Source organism: Piliocolobus tephrosceles, chromosome 3 (genome assembly GCF_002776525.5).
Source record: "Piliocolobus tephrosceles isolate RC106 chromosome 3, ASM277652v3, whole genome shotgun sequence".
In the NCBI taxonomy this organism is placed as follows: Eukaryota; Metazoa; Chordata; class Mammalia; order Primates; family Cercopithecidae; genus Piliocolobus; species Piliocolobus tephrosceles.
Window position 1 is genome coordinate 33,939,633 of NC_045436.1, and position 26,117 is coordinate 33,965,749.

The window sequence follows — 26,117 nt, forward strand, 5'->3', positions numbered from 1 at the left end:
ATAAGGCATCAATATTGGCTCATCGATTGCAACAAAAGTACCACAATCATACAAGATGTTAATAATAGGGGAAACTGGGGGTGGTGGGTTGAGGGGGTATATGGGAGCTCTGTATTTTTCACTCAGTTGTATGTGTGTGTGTGTATAAACCTAAAACTGCTTTTAAAAGTGTATTTAGGCTGGGCACAGTGGCTCACGCCTGTAATCCCAGCAGTTTGAGAGGCCAAGGTGGGTGGATCACCTGAGGTCAGGAGTTCTAGACCAGCCTCACCAACATTGTGAAACCCCATCTCTACTAAAAATAGAAAAAATTAGTAGGGTGTGGTGGCCGGCGCCTGTAATCCCAGCTACTTGGTAGGCTGAAGCAGGAGAATTGCTTGAACCTGGGAGGTGGAGGTTGCTGTGAGCCAAGATTGCACCACTGCCTTCCAGCCTGGGCAACAGAGTGAGACTCCATCAAAAAAAAAAAAAAAAAAAAAAAGGTGTATTTAAAAGTGGGGCAGTGGCTCAAGTTGATAAAGATTGAGGCTACAGGAGTACATTTGTAGGAATATTATGTACAGACGAAGCCAATGTCAATGATTCTCTGGTAAGAACACTCATGTAACATTATTTCCTGGCCAGAGTGCTGCAAATGAACAAGGAATTTTCCCATTGTACATTCAATTGGCTGGGAGGTAGATGGTCAGTGCTTCATAATGATACCTGGTAATATGATTTGATTCTGTGTCCCCACCCAAATCTCATCTTGAATTGTACTCCAATAATTCCCATGTGTTGTGGGAGGGGTCCAGTGGGAGATAATTTGAATCATGGGGGCCGTTTTCCCCATGCTGTTCTCGTGGTAGTGAATAAGTCTCTCGAGATGTGATGGTTTTATCAGGGCTTTTTGCTTTTGCATTTCCCTCATTTTTTCTCTTGCCGACAGCATGTAAGAAGTCTCTTTTGCCTCCCGCCATGATTCTGAGCCCTCTGCAGCCATGTGAAACTGTAAGTCCAATTAAATCTTTTTTTCTTCCCAGTCTTGGCTATGTGTTTATCAGCAGCATGAAAACGGACTAATACACCTGGAATCTTATGTTGTTGAAAAAATTTGATTCTTGAAGGCTGAGTTATGGTTAAGCTCACCCTATTGCAGATGGAACCTGAAGTTTCATGAGTCTCTGGTAACTACCATAGTATCAGGAAATGCATCTTATATAGAAAATCTGTGCCAGAAGGTTTGGGAAATAACATGATAACATCAACTGAGGTGTGGTATATAAAGCAAAAATTTAATCTCTCCACTGAAGTTATATGTTATAATAAAAGATTTATAGTTCCACTTATAGACCTAAATATAAATGAAAGGAGTAGACAATAATCCTAGAATAGAGATGTGTTTGTGGAAGGAAATACCTGAAAATCGTGTTGATGTCATATCCATGGAGATTGAATGCCAAGGAAAAAATAAATTTCAGTTTGGAAAAGTTGTATCTGCAGGTAAATATCCCTAGCAAAACCTACTCAAAGGCAGGCAAATAATGGATAAAGGAAGGAAGTATGTAGTTTAAGTGGTAAAGAATTACCAGAAAAAACCTGTGAAATTTTTGGACATAGCACTATTCAGATTTAACCAACATTATATTTTGGCATATTTCCATCCTATTTTATGTGTATGAAATCATGCTATGTACATTAGCCTGAATCATACTTTTCAATTTTACCTGTTTAAAGTATGTTCATGTTAACAAGTAAAGATCTGATTTATTAAACTATTGTACAAAATTACACCCATACATATATTATGGTTGATTGATTTATTTTCCCCTATGAATGCATATTTACATAGTTCCAAATTTCCACTTATAACAAAGATACTGCAGTGAAATTCTGTATACATTTCCTTTTGGTATGTACCTGGAAGTGAAATTGATAAAATTTTTTGGTATATGCATCTTTACCTTGACTACATATTGTCAAATTGCTCCCTGACATAACTGTACTGATTTATACAACCAACAGTAGCACATAAAAATTCAGAAATCCACCATTATCTTGTGATAAAGATTTCTCCAAACTAATTTGTGAGCATTGATTTTTTGCTATAAGAGCTCAGTAGGCATTGAAGGGCAGATGGAATTTGAGATGTCCTAGAGAACAAGAAATTATGGACAAGTAGGAAGAAGCTGCAGCTGAAAGATGACTAGGTATCTGTGTAATTTTGACTGGATTCAGAAGATAGCAAACCTCCTACAGAAATCGTGACATCAAAAGAGTCAACAGGGTGAATGAACAGTCACACTTAAATTTTAGCCCCTGTAACATGATGGAGGGTGTATTGCATGACTTTCAGGTAGGTATTGGCCAATCTATCTAATACAGATATTGACCAGCTTCTTAGGTTGTTTGTTTTGTTGTGGTGTGAAAAGATAATCGCAGTAAATGTCATAGTTACTGGGGAAAGAGTACTCTAAATACGAATAGATGGGGATTTTGAATTCTTATCCAAGATCTTCACCCTACCACAAATTTAGAAAGAGTTACTGCAGTTTCTTGAATGAGGTGGTCAGATTGTGGTTAGGGCCAGAAAGGAAAATAGGCAGTACAGTGCCAAATGTTGGCAAGGAATATAGGAATATGAGAATTCTCATGCACTCGTGATGGTAACGTCCACAGGTACAGCAATTCTGGAGATCACTGTGACAGTACTTAAGGCAAATTAAATATAAACATAATTAGGACCCAGCAATTTTACTCTCAGAGAATGTGTGCGTGTGGGTATGGGTGTGCATGTGTGTGTACGTGTGTGTGTGTACCATGTATGTATGTATGTATATAACATCTCTCTAGCAGGAATTATCACATAAAAACATGAAGAGACACACACATCCCAAGATTGGGAGTTGGGCACATTCTGGGATCCATTAGTAAAAAATGTTACTTTGTAGACTGTTACATTGATGACACCCATACCTCTCCGTATTCATACCCTTTGGTAATCTTCTTCCACGTTGGGCTAGGCATTGTGATTCATTTTGACCAAATGGGTCAAATGTAATGTAGAGGATCATTAAGAGCTTGCCTTTAGGGACTTGTCCCTTTGAAATACTTGGATCCAATTGCCATATTTAGGTCACATACAGTTAAAAAGGTCCTATGGAGGAGTATTGAGATATGTAACAAATGGCTAAAGTCTTCTTGGACAGTTTCAAGCTAAATATAGTTGTATGAGTGACTCTAGCCAAGGCTATATGGAACAGAAGCAGCACTCAGATGAATATGCTATTTTAAGCCACAAAATCTGTATTAAAATAACATGGAGATATGAAAATATATAGCAAACAAGGGAAAGATAACAACAACGATAAAAAAAAAAAGAAAAAACAAGAGAAAGAGAGAGATACAAAGAGAGAGAAAGAGAGGAAGAAAACCAAGTAGCTGCCACTACACTGGAAATTGCATGATTGTTGTCTCATGAATGATTCTTTTAAAGGTGTCTATAAGCACTCATTATTAACATGATTTAGAGAAGGGAAAGACACACAGTTGCATGATGCATGGTCTTATAGGTGTGATATAGAAAAATGCAGAAAAAAAATCAAGCTTGGTGATCTGGGCATGCTGGGGACAAAGCATTACATGCACAAATACCTCTAATACAAAGAATAGATGAGTCTATTTGGTCAGAGGTGGTCAAAAAGTCTACAAGACAAAGAAGAAAAATCCCCTCAGGACACCGTTTCATTAGTAAATGCTCAACCACAAGAAACATTACAAAAGAAATGGAAATTAAGGAATAAAAGAATACTGTGTATATTAACAGAATACTTATATCTCTATTAAAAGTGTGTTTCATAGTGCTTATAAAAACAAACATCCCACCACCAGACACCAAAAATACAAATATGCCATAAAAATCATAATATACAATGTTTATAATATTGTATATACAATGTACTACCTATGAGTTTTTTCCATATTATTCAACATATAGATATATCATTAATTTAATAGTTTTTATAAGTTAAATTTGTTTTCATTTTTAATCATTACAAATCATACTTCAATGAATATTCTAAATCACAAAATGTTTTGCCCATTTCATATTATTTTCAGAGAAGAAATTTCAAGGATTTCTTGATAATGTTTAACCTGTTTTTTATGTATTTCCAAATTACTCTTCACACAGTTAAAGACAACTTAGTAGTTTAGGAGTATGTCCATTTTCCTGTATTGTCAACTTGTCAACTGCAAAGAGAGTTTTTGGTTTTCTTTTTCTTTTTTTTTTTTTTTTTTTTTTGAGAGGGAGTCTTGCTCTGTCGCCCAGGCTGGAGTGCAGTGGCTGGATCTCAGCTCACTGCAACCTCCGCCTCCCGGGTTCACGCCATTCTCCTGCCTCAGCCTCCCGAGTAGCTGGGACCACAGGCGCCGGCCACCTCGCCCGGCTAATTTTTTTGTATTTTTAGTAGAGACGGGGTTTCACCGTGTTAGTCAGGATGGTCTCGATCTCCTGACCTCGTGATCCGCCCGTCTCGGCCTCCCAAAGTGCTGGGATTACAGGCTTGAGCCACCGCGCCCGGCCTGTTTTTGGTTTCCTTTAGAGACAGAGTCTCTTTCTGTCAGCCAGGCTGGAGTGCAGTGGTGTGATCATAGCTCACTAGCTCACTGCAGCCTTGAACTTGTGGGCTCAAGCAACCCTCTGCCCCAGCCTTCCAAATTGCTAGGATTACAGGCATGAGTCATCACATCTGGCCAGTTATTATTTTTATATTCTTTAAAAATAATTTATATAAGCAAGGATATCACTGTAGCATTGCTTATAATAATTGAAAATTGGAATTAATCCAAATATCCAACAAAAGAAGAGTTATGAAAAAATTGTGGATAAGCTATATGATGAAATAATACATAGTCATCAAAAACTATTACCAGGAAGCAGGGAGCAGATAACTGCAAAAGGCATAAAAAGGTTTCATGAGTGAGAATAGCAATGCATGCAGGATATTTCAAATATCTCCCTATTACATTGGATTGAGGGATAATTATGAACTGTCTCAGCTTCCCTAGGACATATATTTTCTTTCTTATAATTAAACTCATAGGTACTAAAAGGTTTGGTTGCTCCTGGTACACTCTCCTTTTGGCTTCTGGAACACAAGCAACTTGAACCTGTCATGAGCCCAAATACTGGCAGTCTCTCCCTGAGCTTCTTTTCTGTCAAATACCTACCTCACAGCATTCCAGTGTTTGCTCACTCATCACCTTCACCCTTCATTGAGGCCATTCCCAACTCCTAATTTCCAAATTGCAAGTAGCCTCACCACATCCTTGCACTCCTGATCTCCCTTCCTCTGTGCTTAAATTTTTCCCCATAGCATACATCATCCTCTATTATTTAATTTACCGTTATATTATTAGGTTGGTGCAACTTACTTTTAATGTCAAAAACACAATGGCTTTTGACCCAACCTAATACATTTATGGTGTATTTTCTTCCCCCTCTGCTAGAAGGTAAGCCCCTCCAAGGGCAAGGAGATTTGTTTACCATCAGTCTAACCCATGCTCTTAGACTAGAGTCTAGCACATTGTGGGAGCTCAATTAATATGTGCAGAATGAACTAGTAGGTCTTGCTTCAGTGTATTAGGGCTGTACCATGTAGGCAACTGAAATGCACAAGAAAACTGGGCTGTGCCTCACTACCCAATCCATCCTCAGCTTCTGAGTGTCGATGTCTGGCTATTCTAAAATGGTTGAGAAAATCATGGTCCAGCTACGGGATGAAATTTTATGTGAACATTATGTACTCACTCTATGAAAATTCTTAAGATGTAGAAAAATACTTAACTATGATATTGAGTGAAAAAAGACTCAATACTGTGTAATCTTTTATAAAAAAATATATAAACTAGGGAAAATACTGTAACTATAAGCATGGGGTTATTCCCTAAGAATACTTTGAGAAAAAAAAAAAAAAACTTTTCTATTATACTAAGGATGGTGTAACAGAGAACCATTTTTAAGTACACAAATCACTTTTTATGGTAAAGGGAATCTCACAAAGATATACAACAGTTTCGTTCTACGTACCTGTCGATTAATTTCACTCCATGTTAGATCCATTACTCCAACTCTCCAAATTCTGTCCTTCCCTCACCCCAAGTACTGCTCTGTTCATAATTATTTTTATTGAAATCATTCTGTAATGAAGAGTTGACCTTTTTCCCTCATTTATTTATTATTTCAGTCATTTACTTACATAATTATGAGTTCAGGAAGTGTTCTTAATTATATGGGCTATAATCCAATACTGTCATTATTAATTTTACTGCTCAAATCAGATTCATATGAATCACTGAGCAAATCAGGTTCTTTCTTCTCTCGCCATCTGATATAGAAAAAGGATGAAGATTTTATATTTTGGTGACATTTGACATTTGTTTTTAGTATAATTTGGCAGCATAAATAACTTATGCTTGGAAAAATGGTAATTTTTGGTCATGAAAACAGTATTATTCAGTGATGTTAGTGATGGTAAAATATTGATACTTTTTTGTTGTTATTCAGCTTAATTCATGCTTTAGTTTTAAAAGGAGCAAAACTTTCTAAATGATTTTTTAATGATGTAATGATGTTTTAATGATTAACATAATAAATTCATAGTAATTTAAAATCAATTTAAATCTAGTCATTAAAATGTGGATAAACATATACAATCCCATATAAATAATGTGTAATTCCTAAATTACTAAGTGAAAACCAGAGGGGCAAGGTACTTTTTCTTTCCACTTAGAGTGGTTGTTGCTTTTGGCAAATATCTGCAAATCACGTTCTTTTTTATGGCACCATTTAGAAGAAAGTGCATACATTATGCTTGAATGCTGGGATGTCTTCACATATATCAATAATGTTTTATTATGTGATAGTAATGAGAATTGCTAACAATTTAAAAATTATTCCCTTAACTTCATAATAAGTTGTGATAAGTTCTAGACATCAATAATGCAAGAAAACTGACGATACCTCTAGGTAGGCCAAGAGAGATTTAGAGGCACTGGGACTTGGTGAAGAGTGAAGATAGAAAAGATTCCTCACTGAGGCGTCCTTTGGATGGCACTGGGATGCCATGTGATTGAATATAGCCAGGGGAATTTAGAAACTTGAGAAGGAAGAATAATTTTTTTATTTTTTATTTTTTATTTTTGAAACTGTGCTCTGTTCCCAGGCTGGAATGCAGTGGCACGATCTCAGCTCACTACATCCTCTGCCTCCTGGGTTCAAGTGATTCTCCTGCCTCAACTTCTCAAGTAGCTGGACTGCAGGCACCAGCCACCATGCCCAGCTAATTTTTGCATTTTTAGTAGAGATGGGGTTTCACCATGTTGGCCAGGATGGCCTCCATTTCTTGACCTTGTGATTTGCCCACCTTGGCCTCCCAAAGTGCTGGGATTACAGGCAGAAGAATTTTTAATCTTGAGTGTTTTATATTCTGAGCAACTATTCCCTTCTGATATTATCCGTCAAATGTTCAACAATGCTCTGTTAAAAACTACAACATGGTATCAGCCATGGGTATGTACATGGTACATGTGTGTGATGGGAAGAACATTCCAGTAAATAAATCTAGAGCCAATGTAAAAAACAGACCATCAAGTGGAAAACACAGATACTTTACAAATTGTACAAATGCCATTCTTCCTCACCAGCTGTTCTCCAGTATTTGGAGGAAGGACTCCTGACAATTCTGAATCCCTACTGTGTGACAAGGCTCTGGAACTGGCTGCTGGGGCTAATGAGGGGATGTGCCATCTCTGACCTGATTTCTCCCACAGTCTGTTTGACAAGAAGACAGTAGTAAATCATTAAAATTGTAAGAGAGAAGAATAGCAATGGTCTTCTACTCAGATACTATGGAAGCACGGACCTAACTTAGATTGGGAAATCTGAAAAATATCTTCTATGTTTCTGGAAGAACCTGTTATAAGACTTAGAAAAAGCCCCCTCCCTGCCCCAAATTTCCCTTGTCAGAAGCCCATACAAATAAGATTAAAATGCTAGTCATGGTGGCAGAGTGAGGAAGACTAAGTCTGTCTACTTTCATGGAGGATTCCCTCCACATTCAGCAAGCCTGCTCTCTTAGCAGATGCCTTAATGGAAGGATACAGTCAAGGGCATTCTTTCCCTACTTGTACAGCTCATCAGGGTTTGCTGTTGGAGTTCATCAATCCCCACATCTGAAATCTCTAGAACCAATCTGGGTTTCAGGCAGCAGAATGTAAACCTTTTATACATAGAGGGGCAAATAAGTATCAAGATGATTTTCCTCCTGCACAGCATATGGATTCTCCTGGTCTAGCCTTTATCATTGCTGTCTTGTGATCCATCTTTAGTGGAACATGTTCCCCCTCCTGCTTCAGCCCCCACTGCTTGTGCCCCAGCTTTCCACCTCCTGTTCTTCAGAGTTACTCGTAAAGTTTAAGGCCAATGCCACCTGCCATATCTTCTTCACACTCCTTGCCTGCTTGCCCGACTAGAACTTTGTTACCTGGCACACACTCACCTGGTGTTAAAACTCCCACCAGATGTACACCACTTGCCAGCCACTTGTTTATTGTGTTGTGAGATGCATCAGAGCATCCTGGTTGGAAGCTTGAGTTCTGGAATGCATTTGTCTGGGTATGGATACTGGCTTTACCCACTCACTGTTTAACATTTGGGCAGTTCCCCAAACTTTATGTGCTCCAGTTTCCTCATGAGTAAAATGGGGTCGATAATAAGAGTATATACTTAATAAACTGCTACAAGGATTAAACACATAAAATGTTCAAATCACTGTTGAACTTGCAGTGACTGTGGGATTGCTCCCTGATTGCTGTGCCGGTAGTCGTGAGCCTGAGGGGCCGCAGGGATCCGGTCATCACTGAACTCTCGTCTCTGTTGTTTGATGGTCAGTTGTAACACAGCACAATATTTAAAGAAATACACTTTTAAAAAACAAAATTTAAAACTTTTATTATAGTATTCACACTATCTTTAAAAGAACTCTTTTTGAAAGTGCTTTACATATCAAGAAATCCAACAAGCTGTATACAATGAATTTTGAATTTCAAACGTTCATGAATCAGGAAGAACTTTTGGTAAATTCACAAAAGGACATATGGTCAGTGTGACAGGAGCATTTGTTCCTCCTGAGGTCTGAAGGGTCCTGAACGTTCCGATATACTTCACTGAGCACGAATCAAGTAAAAATTGTTCATGTGTATTCAAGGGTACAAACCTTTTGGTAGTCATCTTTTGCATAATTCTCTTTCAGTTGATACTTTGGTAATATTACTGTCAAGTACAAAAAGAGTAAGTTGGGTTGACAGGGAAAGAACAACCTTTAACAGGAATGTAAATGAAAAAAGAAATATGATGTGGGTGGTAACTGACTGATGAACTAGATTTTTATGAAGAGCCTTAACTTTGTCAAAAGATAATAGGTACTTCTTAGTGCTTTATAATTGCTTCTTATTAAAAGACTGCAAAAGAATTGTCAGGTGAAAATGTAAGATCCTTAATCATCTCAAATCGTGAAGTTGCTCATGTTAGCAACTTATAAAATAGTACAACCTATAAAATAGTACACTTTCTTTTCTGCAAATGTTATTCGAGAAATACCTTATATAGAACTCATTTTCCTTTATTACTCTTTTTATCACCATTTATATTATGTTGTATTATATAGAATGTTAAAGTTCAAAAGAAACATCTATTCAAAACTGTATCTTATAAATCAGAAGAAAAACTATAAACCTGCTTATACTCTTTTTCCTGAATTTACTGACCACTTCAACTCCTTAGCTATTTGTTTTGTTTTTATAAATAACAAGATTGATCCAATTTTCTGGTAAGAAGGAAACAAAACAATCAAGTATCTAAGATGATTGTTTCGGATGAAAGATCCAATCAATAACCTGCATATCTAACCCTGCACTGTCCAATATGATTGCCACTGGCTTCATGAGACCACTGAGCACTTGAAATGTGTCTGGTCTGCAAAATGTAAAATACACACTGATTTTAAAGTGTATAAATACACACTGATTTTAAAATACACACTGATTTTAAATATTAATTAATGATTTTAAATGTATTACATGTTGAAATGATAAAAGTTTGCTTATACTGGGTTAAATAAACATATTATTAAAGTCAATTTCACCTGTTTCTTTCTACTTTTTGAAGCGTGGCTCCCAGAAATTTTTAAATTTAAAAATCCACATGTCATATGTGACTTATATTTGGGTCTCACATTGTATTCCCATTAGACCATGCTGTTAGACACAACCCTTGCAGCTTTTTTGTTTTTATTATTTATTTATTTATTTATTTTTTTGAGATGGAGTCTCGCTCTGTCGCCCAGGCTGGAATGCAGTGGCACGATCTCAGCTCACTGCAATCTCCATGTCCAGGGTTCAAGAGATTCTCCTGCCTCAGCCTCCTGAGTAGCTTGGATTACAGGCGTATGCCACCACGCTCCGCTAATTTTTGTATTTTTAGTGTAGACGGGGTTTCACCGTTTTGGTCAGGCTGGTCTCAACCTCCTGACCTCGTGATCCGCCTGCCTCTGCCTCCCAAAGTGCTAGGATTGCAGGCATGAGCCACCACACTTGGCAGTTTTCTAAACAGACTTAAAAACACTGTGCTTTAGAGGAAAAAATAGTTATACTAATATATTAAGGAACTGCAACTACACATTATTCAATATCCTGTCCAATACTTACAATTGAGGATATGCAATTATTAAACAGGTGCCAAAAGCATCACTGCACACACGAACTAGCACTGTGCAAAAGGCTTTCAATGCCAGACCCAATTAACTTCAAAATGCTTCCTCCTGTAATCCTTCTTCTGGCTACTGGCTTCTTTGGATAGACCACTAGGGTTTTTTTGTCAGATCAATTTGAAATCTACATACTTCCTGAGACTTGTATTTTCTTTAGGTCCTGCCCTCACCTTGTCTCAGATTCCAGGACACAAACTTCTCAGAGACTCCCCTGACCCCTCCTCTTCAGAGCCCAGTTGCCCGGGAGCAGAGGACCCAGTGGCTGGTTTCACTCATGCCTGCCTTAGACTGTAATGATTTTTACATAAAAATAAACAAAATGTCTTTGATTTCATTATTTGTACTAGTACATCCAAAACTATATGTAGTCACAGTATCAGATTAAGTGCTGTTTTTGTCCAGAATGATGTGATGGTATTATATTCATGGGTAGATAAAAGTTATTAATATATTGGAATTTATTCATGTGATGCAGAAAAGCACAAAAAGGGCAGTATTTACAACAGTTTAAAAGTGTTTTCCAAGTTAATACTTAATTTTTATGTGACTCCTTTTCCCCTAATGATCTAAAACTGTTTGGTAGGCAACTGTGGTCCCTACTTTACATAATTGAGAAATATATTTCATAACAATAACATTTAAAAAATCCCAACCTATATGTAATACTCACTGACACTTCCTATCTGTATTTTTTTTTTGGAGACAGATTCTTGCTCTGACACCCAGGCTGGGGTGCAGTGGTGATCTCGGCTCACTGCACCTCCGCCTCCCAGGCTCAATTGATTCTCCTGCCTCAGCCTCCCGAGTATCTGGGATTACAGGTGCCCACCACAACACCCAGCTAATTTTTGTATTTTCAGTAGAGACAGGTTTTCACCATGTTGGCTAGGCTGATCTCAAACTGCCGACCTCAAGTGATTCACCTGCCTTGGCCTCCTAAAGTGCTGGTTTACAGACTTGAGCCACCATGCCCGGCTCCTATATTTAAGTCCTATTTGGGATAGACTGTACTACAGCAATTGTGTGAAGACATATAATTGAAATAGAGACATATATTCTCTCCTTGTTTTCAGGTCATCAAAAATGTGACTATTTATTAAACACTTAAATTTAGCTAATGTAATTAAATATTATAGGGCACACTTTTAGTAGAAATACATACATTAATACTCTCATACACTAATCAGGACCTTAGCCATTTTGATTTTAGCTTGGATTCAAAAGTCCTCACCAGGTGTTTACCTCAGATTTGTTTATTTCTTGGAAGTTAGCTTTCCAGTCTTTCAGTTGATCTACTCAACACTACTAGATTGTCAAAACTTCAGATTGTATTCCCAAAAGGTTCAGGCCAAAGTCCTAGCACAAGAGTTACTGGAAAAGGGTAGTGAACCAGACCATAAGAGAGAGTTCTTGGATATTGTCCAAGAAAGAATCTGAGGCGAGTCCACAGAGTACATTGAAAACAAGTTTATTAAGAAAGTAAAGGAGTAAAAGAATGGCTACTCCACAGCAGTGGCATGACTGCTGGACTGAGTAAACATATGGTTATTTCTTGATTAAATGCTAAACAACGGATGGAATAGTCATGAGTTTTCCAGGAAAGGAGTGGAGAATTCCAAGGACTGAGAGTTACACCCCCTTTCAGACAAGATAGAGTAACTTCTGATGATGCCATGGCATTTGTAAACTGCCATGGGGCTAGTGGGAACGTCTTTTAAGCTGCTAATTTATTATAATTGGCATATAATGAGCAGTGAAGACGACCAGAGGTGGCTTTCACTGCCATCTTGGTTTTGGTAGGGGTTGGCCTGCTTCTTTACTGTGTGGTGTTTTATCAGCTGAGTATTTGCTTAACTACTGTTCTACAAGAATCTGCATTATTATCTTTAAAGTAAAATATATTCTTAGATTAAGAATACATTTGTTCCTAAGATATTGGGACACCTGGACATTTCCTGGGTCTGTTAAGTCCTGGGTCTGTTCGGTAAACATTATTAACCTATTCCCTTCACTGTAGACATTCTGTGACTAAGAATGCCCAACGTCCTGGGAATGCAGCCCAGCAGGTCTCAGCCTCATTTTACCCATCCTCTGTAAAGATGGAGTTGCTTTGGTTAGAAAGATTCTGACACAGAAACCCTGGAATTATTACCAACAAAATGATGGAATTTTGGAGCATTAATTTGCTTTGGATATCACCTTAACCAGCTCCTTTTTTTCAGATGAGGTAACTGAGTTGTAAAGTTAAGTGATTTGTAAAGGCCGCAATATTTCCTTACCAGAATTGGACTTGGGCTCTTGATTCTCTGTACAGTGTTTTGTTTTTTGTTAAATTTTGTTTTATTAATTTGCACTATATTTCTCCTCTCTGATATGGTGTAAGTAGCAAGGAAGAATCACAAAAGCATTTTTTATCAATGTAAAATAAATTTTTTCCAATTTTATCCTTATAAGTAAATAGTATGCTATTCGTATTTAATAACTTTTAACATGAACTACAAGCAACTTAGTTTGCTCATAAAAATATTGTACAAAACTATTGTTCCTATTATAAATTGCTTGTTTTAGCAAATGTTTTACCTTCCTGCAGAATTAGCAGGAAATACTTGGATGACATTTCAGAACAAGATACGTGTGGATAGATTTCATGCTATACGAATGGTCATAATAAGTAGAAATAATTATTTTTATTATATTCCTTTGAACTTGAGAAAGAGTAGAAGGAGTGAATTCAAGGTTGCACACAGGAAGTGACAGTTGGGAGACAAGATGAACTCTCTCCGGTGAGAGAATCTGTGTCCTTTCAGTTCTTTTTCGGATTTCAATTACAAACAGCATTCTCTGCTGCCCTCTAGAGGTTCTATAAACCATTAGTGAGGGTGGTACAAAAGAAAGAAAGAAAGAAAAGAGAGAGAGAGAGAGAGAGAGAGAGAGAGAGAGAGAAAGAAAGAAACCTACGAGGAAGGTAAGTAAATTATTTTTCCCTTCAATGACAAAGGAAACAGAACATATCATTCCCTTCAGTGACAAAGGAAACAGAACATATCATCTGGTGAATCAAATACAGATTTAAACCAAATGAAATAGTGAATTAGTACTGAAATACATATAATATATATAATCTACAATAAATATATACTATGTAATAAATAAATATATAATATATAACTTATATAATTAAAAATATATACGTTTAAATTGGTATTTAATTGTTAAAGTTTAAAACAATTTGGTTCAGACTGATAAACTGTTATCATTTCACAACATTTGGTTCTAATTTTTTCGTGGTTTTCATTGGGTTTGTTTCAATAATTGGCAAAGATAAATGTGTTCATTGATTTTTCTTGTTGACCCTCCTGTTTTTTCATGATATGTGCTGTCCATGATTCAACTATAACAATATCTGTTTCCAATGATTTGTAAATTTGCATTTCTTAGATTACCTTTTAGTCTTCCTGAAATGGCAAGCCAAAGTTCCACCTCCTCTGATTTCTTCGCATTTCAATTAGATCTGCCAACAACTCTAGTGAGTGGTTATTATAATCTCTGTTTTTACAATGACCTAACCAGGTTACACAAAGGTTAAATGACTTTACCAATATCATAGAGCTAGTAACAGGTTGTTTGGAAATTCAAAGCAGTTTGGCCCAACTTGAAAAAACGAAGTTCTATTCTCTCCACACATTAATGCTACTTGAAAATAATTGTTTTTTAAAAATGTGTTTGTCAGAGTTTGAAAGCCATGCCTAATATTAGACGCCTTTCCTCTAAGGTCAGTTACCTTTCTATATCCTCCACCACATGTAATGGAATCATAAACTACCCACTAAGCAAGCCAGAAGCTTTCTACTTGGCCCTAACCTTCTTCTCATCCCCTTTGGCCTGTGCATTATTATGCACTTTTAATGTGAATCTTGACTGCTCTTCAATTAGCCTCCTGTCCTGCCATCACTTTAAAGCAAGCCTATGCATGAAGTACAGTAGCCCCCTAATGCCACCCTTAAACCAGGCTCTTTCCCTCTAAATCAACCCCTGCACCAATGTCAGCATGATTTTCTCTAAGCACAAATTTAGCAGTGCCATTTTTGTGCCTCCTCTTTTCTACAGTCTCATTTATTATTCCTCATTCCCTTCAAATCTGGCTTCTAGCCCCACTGCTCGAAGAGGCTGCTCCCTCCATTCCTTTGTTCAACAAATATTTGTCAAGTGACTATTTTGTGGAAGGTTCAAGGAATATCTGGGGAAAGGGAAACTATTTTAGTCATAAGAAACTTAAAGCCTAATAAGGAATCTTATATATAAACAGATTATGTGTGAACCATTGTAAAGATCCTGGGACAATAGGGGAAGCTAAATTTGCCTAACAGGGACATTTCCAATAAGAGGATATTGAGCTGAGTCTTAGCAAGAAATGAGTTTGCAGCAGGGTGTGGGTAGAGGGTATTCAGACAGAGCAAAGCATAGAATTACAAAGGTAACAATTAGCAGATAAGGCTGGTTAAGGTGACAACGTTTGCATGCTTTGCTAAGGTGTACAGACAATGAGTAGCATTTAAGTGATGGTAGGCAGGAGAGCAATTTGGATTTGTAAAAGACCACTCTGCCAGCAATTTGAGTGTGGAATGGAGGTGGCAAAAATAGGAAGTAGCCAGATTTATAGGGAAGATCTTGCAATTGTTCAGGTTACACATGATGAGTGTCTGGACTTAGGAGAGTGTTGGCAGCATAAAGTCGAGATTTAAAAAATGCAAGATGTAAAAATTGGAATATGAGGTATTCAAACGCAGAGATGTTTTGTTCAATGACACATCTCAAACATCTTGAGCAGTGCTGACCAAAAGTAGATGCTAAATAAATATATGTAGGATTCTGGGAAGATGTCAGTGTCATTGTAGTTTCTGAGTATTCCTAAATCTCCCCCCAAAATAGGCATAATAACTATCCCCACTTCACCCCTTTTCTCTCAAGTTACTCTTTCTCTAAGTATTATTTCTGTATTTGAATATATTTCTTCATTATGAATATCACATATTTTCATTACTTGTATACATGTTTATCATCCCTAAATGATGCAGAGCTCTTTAAGTAAGGTGATGACATTCCATATTTAACTGTTTCCCCTTCCATGTCCAGTCTTTATTTCCTGTCACTTTGTTGGTATTAAAAAGAAATATAGCATTTAAGAATATGCTGTCTATGAGGAGTCAGTGAAAATTTATAATGGTAGCAAATAGGCAAAATTGTAAAATGTATTTACAAAATAGTGGCATTAATAAAATGAAAACCAATGTTAATATCATTTTTATTGAAATAAAAAGTGTATAGAGACAAGTGAAAAAAATAATTTATTACAGATTCTTTTACACATTAACATGGAACATTTATACATATATCGAGGTGCTGATATGAAATACTAAATTTAAAGGCAAACATTTTTACACAAAAGTAGTTGCACTCTATTTTATAAAGATAGATATTAATAAGTTATCAGAGACATTTAAGAACTAGAGGCCAATTATTCCAATAGTGATGCATTCTATGCTGAAATTAAACTAAAATTTTCTGAACATGATGTCCTGGATATAATCACATTCTTCTAAGCTAAGGAAAGGGAGCTCATTTCTGGGAATACAAAACCAAGAAGGGCTCTAACAGCAGTATCCCAGCAGTGTGTTTCCAGATTTATTCTTGTATGTGGTTGGAGCTCCCAACATTTAGCCTGAACTAATGTAACAGCTCAATGTGAAACAATGCAGCTTTCTGTAACAGCCGCCTGTGGTTAATGAGATTTAATACAGGGGATACAGTTACAAATGATAGCATTTTAGAAGAATTATAATTGCCACATGAGTTGAATTAGTAACCAAATACTTTAATAACAGAAACGGGTATTCTATATTTCCAAAAGGAAAGTAGCATACTTCAAAATAGTCACTATTTTCTTAGCATGATATATTAATTCTTACTTTGGGAGTCTGAAAATAAATTGCATTTTTCCCCTAAAACTTAGAATTCACTCCTTTAGAAAATGATTTCTATAATGATATACACCAACATGATATAAACTTTATTACATATTATAGTCATTAAAATATACATATACATATATATGGAGCACTAAACAGATTTGGTAAACCATGATATAAATATACACATGGTCAAATACTGTTCAGTTTCATTTAACTAAATTCAACAAATATTCATTGGGTGCCCACTACTTGCAGATCACCATGCTAGGTAATGCTTGTAGTAGATTTTAAGACACATGAAGCTCACATCATCCACATCAAAAGTCAAACTTTAGATAATATATTAAAGCCTAAAAAAAATAATAAAAAGCAGAGCTAAAGTTGAATAATGGATAGTGAGAGATATACCTAGAAGAAAGGCTTGGGGCAATTGACAAGGACGAAAGAAAATCTGTATCCATAGGGAAGAACTGCTCCTGGGCTTGGCAAGTGTTAGGAGAAAACTGGAACCTAGTCTGCGCTCCTCTTCACCCCATAATCCAAGATTCAGTCATCATCCTGCTTTGTTTCCTTAAAAAGTCAGAAGAAAAGAGGGATTGATTTACAGTGATAATGAAGTTTATAAAATCAATTAAATATATTTTTCTCTTTATGAGAGTGTGATCTACGTTCACATCTACAGTTTCTGTAAATCATTCCCACCATAATTCTAGGGAAAACAGGGCCACACGACTAAGATGACCAATGTTTGAGGTAGTTATGGTTTAGTTTATCAGAAGAACAGCAATAAGCATTTCCACCTCATAGGAAAATGATTTCATGTTAAACCAGGTGAAAGAAGATAAATATTTCCAACCCTGGCATTCTATTCCCTTTAGAAGCTGCTATGCTATAAAAGCATTTTTAGAGAATGTATACATACCAAAAGAGAAATATGAGCATGTAGTCTTATCCCCCACGAAGAAACAACACATCAACAGGGTAACAAAGTATCAAACCTCCTTCTGATGCCACCCTTTACAAAAGGCTAGGAAGAGGCTAGCCATGATCTCAGTGTGTGCAAGGCCTCTATGAGAGGTGTGATTCCACTTTGGATGTGCCACTGTTCTGAAGTCCATTCCAGCACATGGGCTCTGCCTGGAGTATAACCACAGTACTAGAAAGAACTTAAATCTTCCATAAGGAAGTAATTGGATTCTAGCAAGTTAAAAATCACTCATCTATCTAGGAGAAACACACATGAGGGACTAAGATTTCCAAAATTCCCCAGTCACTCCATGGAAAGATAGCCTGGCCCTTAAAAGGATCTTAAGCTTCATGGTTAGGAAACTTCCCATAAACTGCAGCCCTTATTTAACGATGCTGGTGATCTCAGAGCCAACTTAGAGAGCTGAGGAAAAGGGTCAGGGGAGCCCCTCACAGCCCACTTACCTTTGAGTCAGACTACAGAGGAAGAGCAAAACAACCACAACAGCAAGAAAAAAGCGGCCTTCTCAATCCAGTCCGTTGGGTTCATTTCATTAGAGGACAAAAGTCACTAAAGAATCCCCTAAAAAGTACTTATCATTGTAACTGGTTCATTAATGTTCAGTTATTTTCCCTGCTTTACTTAAAGGTTAATATCTGTTAGCAAGAATTCTTTTCAAATGAAATACATTTTCAGTGATTACACTTTAGTTTTCCATACTTATACTGTGTCTTAAGTACACAAATTACACTTTGATTATTCATACCTCTGTTCCTGTATTTTTTCTAGATAGAAACCAAACTTGCATTGGTTCTTTTTTGCCCTTCATGGACACTGGGCCTCTGTGCTCCAAATGGAATTGTGGATCTGAATTTTCTGGAGACATAAGACATCTAAAAGACAAGGGAAGGGGACCAGAGAGAGAAGCACACAAAAGTTTTATGGAGAAGGTGACATGTACCATGTTATAAACTGAGACGGCAAGAACAAATGCTGAAGTTGTACTGAAAGGTAACTCGAAGTTTTAGAAACAATGATCATATCAGGATTTCCTAAGATGATGTGAAATCATATAAAATGGAAATAATGCACAATCTTCTCAAATAAAAAATAAACAATTCTACAAGCGGTAGGGAAGAGTGGTGGTGATAACTCTGTTAAAGCAATAAAATCTCTTAAAGAATTAAACCACATGCACAGACACATTTTCTTTGCAAATTAGTAAATACCAAGACATTTTCTCTCACCTGTATGTATATTCAGACACATTTATTTTTCCCTTTTCTCCTGTGGTTTCTGTTCGGCTTGTGAGGTTGACAGTATTTCCAAAAAGACAGTATCGAGGCATCCGCTGTCCTATGACACCTGTAACTACCTCTCCAGTGTGTATCCCTATTGTTATCTGCAAAAAAGCAAGCTTTGCTTCAATCACTTTGCTCACTAACACATGAACTTTTTTTTTTAATTTTACTTTAAGTTCTGGCATACATGTGCAGAACGTGCAGGTTTGTTACACAGGTATATATGTGCCATGGTGGTTTGTTGTGCCTATCAACCCATTATCTAGGTTTTAAGCCCCGCATGCATTAGGTATTTGTCCTAATGCTCTGCCTCCCCTTGCCCCCAACCCCCTAACAGGCCCTGGTGGGTGATGTTCCCCTCCCTGTGTCCATGTGTTCTCATTCTTCAGCTCCAACTTATGAGTAAGAACATGAGGTGTTTGGTTTTCTGTTCCTGTAACACATGAAGTTTTGCTTACTTTATATTACAGAATAATGTAGAGTCATCATATAACATCATAAGAGATCTCTATAAGAATTTCAAGCATATTACCGACAACTTCAAAAGCCCTCCACGAAATCTGTCTCCCCAGAGAAATATCCTGTCTCAAGAGAAACATTTGAAGTCTGAAAATTTCAAAGATGCGAATCTAGTAAGTCACATGAGACATGAAAGAGATTTTAAAAAACAAACTAGAAGGTACAAGAGGTTTTTTTCTCATCCCCATGATTTTCAGTACACGAAACAGACTAGACAATTTCAAACAGGTAGACAAATCTCTATGTCTATGAAATAATGTAGTACATTGGGCTGGATGAAATACGGCTTTTGTTGTCAAGACACCCTTCTTTATACACATCAATGAGTTTCTGGTCAACAATATGAATCAATTGTCCAAAAAGGTTTATACACCATTATTACAATATCTACTTCATTTACTAACCTGAACAGATTCCCCATCTACTTGAACCTGGCCAGCAATTTCCATCATGTCCAAGGCCAGGTGGCAGATGGATCGTGCATGGTGAATGCATGGCTCTGGTAAACCACTCACTGTCATATACTTGTCACCAACAGTCTCCACCTAACAGTACATATATTTAGATGTTTACTCGTTAGCATAAAAAAGACTGTTTCATGTGTTACCCCAATTAAAACCATATTTTTTCAAGGCTACCAACAACTTTAAGCTTCCCTCCCCCTTTAATTCTATTAAAATTTCTAATACATTCAACTCTAGCAAAATGAAATCTTGAATTACTTATAATTTACACACATGACAGACACTTGGGGTCTTTGATGATGGGCAGGTACAGACATAGAATTATTTTTCCTTTAGTAAGCAATTAATTTCTCACCTCAGATCACCTTATAATTCAGAAGAATAATTTTTTACATTTCTCCCTAAAACAGCGATGGCTTGATGGCATGGAGAGCCACCATTTGAAGTTCAGTGATTTATCAAGGTCATTAATCATTTATTTTTATGATGTGCTCACCACATGCTACAGTGTACCTCAGAAAATGACTATAAAATAAATAGTCTTTGTGTAGTTATATTACCCCAGATACCTAGGGATGGTTTACTTAACATTCTTGCCTTTATGCAGCAATATTCCACTGACTTCTTTTTTCCAATATTCTATTTATTTCTAAATGAAACAAAGGGCAAAAACTCCTTATAAATGTTTATCTTCTTCAAGTTGATGTTATCTAAACGCAAATCTAAGTCTTTCTCATGCTCCATGACTTATATATCTCAGTAAAAATGTCTCTTGCAGAGCACTAAACTGAATGCTATGTTTATACTAAATGCGATAAACAGCCTGTCCAGATTTGTTAGCCTAAGTGCAAATAAGATGGTGAACATTTCGTTTTAACCAGGCAATCACCCACTCCATGAAACATTCATTGTGGTTACAAGGAAGAGACAGTTTTATAACAAAAGGCAATTATTTAAGAAAATGGTAGAGTGAATACACAGAGGCTCACTGTACTGAAGGCTGCAGTGCTGGAGTCAGAGAACTGTGATGGCATGGCCTCTGGAGGGGAGGCTCAGAATGCCAGCCTCCGGATAGCTCTGCAGTCAGCGATAATGAAGACTTGCCTTATAAACAAATGGGTTTTTCCGGGAATCAGTCAGTGTGTCAAATCTGGTGTAGAGGTCGTTGAGAAGGTTTACGATCTTCATGGCCCCTTCTCCAGATGCATGCTTGCTACAGAAAGCATTGAAGCCCACAATGCCACTGAAGAGGATGGTCACATTGTCATATCTTTTGGCAGGCACTGGACGCTTGTGCCGCAGCTCATTGGCAACAGATGGAGGAAGGACAGAATACAGCAATCTGTTCAGTGGAATCAGGAGAAAGCCACTGTAAGAAATGCTGGGAAAACCCTTAGTGCTTCTGCTATCCCTTTCACATAGCATCAATGTCATTTGTACTTTAAAGGCCTGGATTCTAGCAGGACATCCTCTAAAATTAGCATCAGATATTAGCCACATTTATAAGCAAGGACTTACAGAAAATATAAATTATTTGTTCATTCTAATCACATAAAACATCCGCAAGCCCAAAATAGTTCAAACCAAATCAAAATAAGCCAAGCAAACAGACAAAACAAAAAGACTGGTAATAGAAAATCAAAGTTTTCATTTGTAGTCCTGTATTCTGACCCTGCTCTTATAGTAGTCACAGTATGAAGATTGTCATTACCAGCATCTAAAACATGGTATGAATAGCACAGTAATAGAAGCAGGATTGCCTCTTAGAGTAAGACATATATCTCTATTTTTGGTAAGTAATATTAAAAGAAGCAGAATTTCTCTCCAGTCTCATTCATGCCTCACTCCTCCATAGAAGAAACCGATAAAATCAGCGGAAGTTGGTCTAGAATGTAAAATATTTTATTTCTTTAGGCACAACTGAGACTACTACGGTACTACTACTACTATGCTAAGGGACAAATGTTAGCACACAGGAGGAGGATGACAGCTGATGAATTTAGAGGGAAAGAAGCAGAAACTAGATCTATGGGCTCTGGATTAGAAGACTTGAGAGGAACAAATGAGGCCTTCCTGCCTTTTTCTTTCTGCCTTTTGCTCTAGAGCAAAAGGGCATATGTGGGAAGTTTAAATATGCAAAATGGAGCTGAGCTCTCAATATTTTTCCTAGTCATAGTAAAATTTCTCTAGTCTTTCATTTTCAATTTTTAAACATTGAATGTTTTATAAAATATTAAAACTATATTTGAATAGTAAGTAAGAACAGTAGAACTACTTAGCTTTAAAGAAAATTAATAGTAAATGGTTTCCAATGACATCACCTTGAAACCCAAGTATCTACAAAAGTCAAATTCTAAATCTAATAATCTAAAAAATAATATAAGGATTTTTGAAGCACAGTAACTCAAAATGGTGCAAATAGTTCCTGAATGTGAAACTCACCTTGGGGAATCCAAACAAAGAAGTAATTCTGTGATAAGTACTTATTAGCTACTCTTATTAAAGACAAGGCCACTGTTTAACTCCCAGCAACTCCCAGGTTTCGACTCCTGGTCTGGGAAGAGAAGCTAATACTCTGCTTAAGCTGACAGTTTAGGAAAAAAAGTGAATTAACAGTTTTTTCAGTACAGAATATCTTGGATATGTCATAATTTAAAAGATACATTTACATATATAAATCTTTTTATAATCTTTATATATAGTTATATAGAATCTACATATATGTTTATAATCTTTATAGTGCTGGTTATTATCTATTTATCATGAATGTAGATATTAGCAAATTGGGTCACAATACAAAAAAATGAAACCTAGATGATTTTCTAATACAAACAGCCAAAAGAGAATACTGAGTAACTGAAACCTACAAACCAATGAAACTTAGAACATTTGTCCTAAGGTCTTAGAAGCGCCACAAAATGTTTATATAAACATTAAAAAATGAACACATAAGAACCTGGGTAAAATAGCTTATAAATGTCAGTTTAATTAGTGTATGAAAGCAAGGCCAAGTAGTATGCATGCTATGTACTTACTTAAACACATTTCTTGAAAATGAAGTATTATCTTTCATGTCCTTGCCCAATATTTCATAATTCAATCCACCACTCATAGAAATGTTTTATAGTTTGATATTTGTGCGAATGTGTGTCACTATAGATGTAATTATTGTCATTACATATGATATTACAATTTGTCAGATTCATTTCTTTCTAACTCTAAATTCAAGGTCCCAGAAAAGAAATTTTTAAAAATTTAAAATTTTAAACATTTTAAAATTAATTTTAAACAATTAACATGGCCAATGATAAGTTCATTGTGCAGAGCAGCTCTCTGCATGTGGCAGCCCCCAGCATACTGAAGATGGTCAATATATAACTCTTGTATGAAAGAATGCGTGAATAAATGATAAACTTTAATTTTTGAATTAAATTTGAATTTGAGTTATTCTCATCATTTTCCAAAAGATATTTTGGCATATATTATTCCAACTTGGCTTCTAAAAATAGAAGACATATTTCCACTACCATTAAGACTGGTTTATTTCCTTAAGCATAATTTCTTTTTAAAAGCAATGTGAAAGATTTTATTCACTACACCAGAGCTATTACAGGTCACATGGCTTTTCAGTCTGGTTCCCAACCGTAAATATGGTAGAGTCACAATATGTTATGAATAACAGTAGTGCCCTAAGCGTTACATTCTTACGTGTCTGTCTTTTTCTTTTCATCTTCCAGGGCTCTTAACGTGAGCTGTAGCCTGTCAGTGAGGATTTCCAGTTCTTGGGTGAGTTTGTATTCCTCTCTAAATTGTTCTCCCAGAAGAACGAGATCGCGCGTGGCATCATGCAGAGGGATGTCACTTAGATACAGCCCTCTCCTTGTCAAATCGTCCAGGTTCATGACACTGTCACAGGAAGAAATGAGGCAAGATCAGTCTCAATATATACACATGAAAATGCAACCCTGAATTTCTGTCAAGGAATCTGATCCTGCCACCTCCTACCATTCAAAACATCAGGCTGAAGACAATCAAATTATGGAGAATTGAACGAAGATTGTGAGTTTATTCTCTTAGATATTTAAACATCTACCAAAAAGCAGTGAACTTGAGATGCATTTTTGCCAGGTTGCACTTTTTGGTGCCACCAGTCTAAATTGAAACGATCCTGGAGAAAACATCTCTATGATAAATGTTGAGGTATTTAATACAGTGTGTAATTTATTATTCTCAAATTTTTCCTCATTATAAGGAGAGGAAAAAATCTATCTTTATTCACTTTCTCAAGAATAATAGTGCTTCTTTTGATTAAGCATTTCATTTTGCTTTCTGTATTCTATAAATCTTGTAACTGGTTATTTTTTCCTTCTGGAAACAATGAGTAAAAATTCCCAACCACGTTTATGACCCATCCTCAGCATGTAATTCATGTATCTAAGACTATGTGTTGTTCTTACTTCTGGCTCTCATGTCTTCTTTTCCTTTGACAAATTTTTCTCATTTATTTGAAATATTATTCAATCTTGCTGAATTTCATGCATCATCATTGTAACTTGTGTCATTTTTCCAACAATATAATAATGTTTACTATTTCAGTGATAATCTGACAAGTAAAAAGTTAACTGCTTTTTAAAAATGTACTCTTTGAGGCTGGGCACAGTGGCTCACACCTGTAATCCCAGGACTTTGGGAGGTTGAGTTGGGCAGATCACTTGAGGCCAGGAGTTCAAGATCAGCCTGGCTAACATGATAAAACACGTCTCTACCAAAAGTACAAAAATGAGCTGGCTGTGGTGGCTCGTGCCTGTAGTCCCAGCTACTTGGGAGGCTGAGGCAGGAGAATTGCTTGAACCCAGGAGCAGGAGGCTGCAGTGAGCCGAGATCACGCCATTGCATTCTAGCCTGGGCGACACAGCAAGACTCCATCTCAAAAAACAACAACAACAACAACAACAACAACAAAACTAATTGGTCAAAATGGCATAAGGTTATATCTTTGGCTTGAAGTTTTTTAATGCAACAGCATTACTTCTGGCCACTGAGAATAATAATTACTCTAAAACGAAAAAATTTAGTTACGACTTTGGAGAATCTGGGATTAATAATTTGAAGAAGTTTGAATTAATCCTATCCAAAATTCTTCAAAAGGGGTGACTTTGCAGAATTTTGGATTAATGCAATACATTCTCAGCAGCAATGTTCAAAAAGCAAAGCAAAAATTAGCATACCTATAAAGCAAATAAAAGAATCAAAGATTTTACTAATGAAATACACGACATCTTTTAATTTTGTTAAAATGGCTATGTAAGTCCACTTGCAGAAAAAGACACATCTAGAAAGAGGCCAGACCATCGACCAAAGGTATATGAGACCTGCCTAGGTGCAGAGAAAAAACATGGCTGTAAGTTCAAAAATGAATGGTTAAGAACGCTCATACTGAGATACAAAACTTACATCATAAAGGTCTCATGGTTCTCAAAATGTCCTATATCATTATTTTAATGAACCATTAAGGTTTGTCTAAATTTAAACGAATCATCTTAGAATTATTTTGCAAGTAAAACTACTTTTAATTGATCTTTTGTTTATGTAGTGTGAGTACAAATCTTCCTACACACCTGAGCATATCTCATAGGACAATCTGCAATTTTCTCACTGGGTGATGTCTGCATGTGGGAATTAACAAATAAACTCCAAATTTTCTGCTTTTATTTCTGAAGAAACCTTTCTTTCCATAAATAGAAATTACCCCTAATGAGAAACTGACATTTTCCTAAGCTCAACCTGCAAAGAGGCAGAAGAAGAAAACACTTACTGATAGCAGATGGGACATCTTTAGATCAATGTAGCTTTTTTTTTTTTTTTAAAAAGGGTTTATGTTTCTTAGTTTTGTTTCTTTTATTTGCATGATATTTATTTCTCAGGGAAAGACATCCATATCCTTATATTATCTGATATATTATTCTTATATGTTATAGTTAAACAATATTTAATTAATCTTAAATATATTTGTCAATTAACTATATATTATTCTTTTTTCTTTTTCTTTTTCTTTTTTTTTTTTTGAGACAGAGTCTCCCTCTGTTGCC

General features: G+C 36.3%; 1 protein-coding gene across 3 annotated transcripts in view; it reads right to left on the bottom strand.

Annotated features, from left to right (window-relative positions):
* Positions 1 to 16,094: 16,094 nt before the first annotated feature.
* GUCY1B1 (guanylate cyclase 1 soluble subunit beta 1) overlaps positions 16,095 to 26,117 on the bottom strand; it is a 48,366-nt gene continuing 38,343 nt past the window's right edge. For all 3 annotated transcript variants that reach the window (XM_023228087.3, XM_023228093.3, XM_023228099.1), the window contains 6 exons: positions 23,737 to 23,934; positions 21,133 to 21,370; positions 19,969 to 20,109; positions 18,992 to 19,146; positions 18,511 to 18,637; positions 16,095 to 17,347 (listed from right to left, as the gene is read on the bottom strand). In XM_023228087.3, the coding sequence (XP_023083855.1) occupies positions 17,324 to 17,347; positions 18,511 to 18,637; positions 18,992 to 19,146; positions 19,969 to 20,109; positions 21,133 to 21,370; positions 23,737 to 23,934 (883 nt within the window). In that variant the 3' untranslated portion in view covers positions 16,095 to 17,323. The remainder of the gene's footprint in view (positions 17,348 to 18,510; positions 18,638 to 18,991; positions 19,147 to 19,968; positions 20,110 to 21,132; positions 21,371 to 23,736; positions 23,935 to 26,117) is intronic.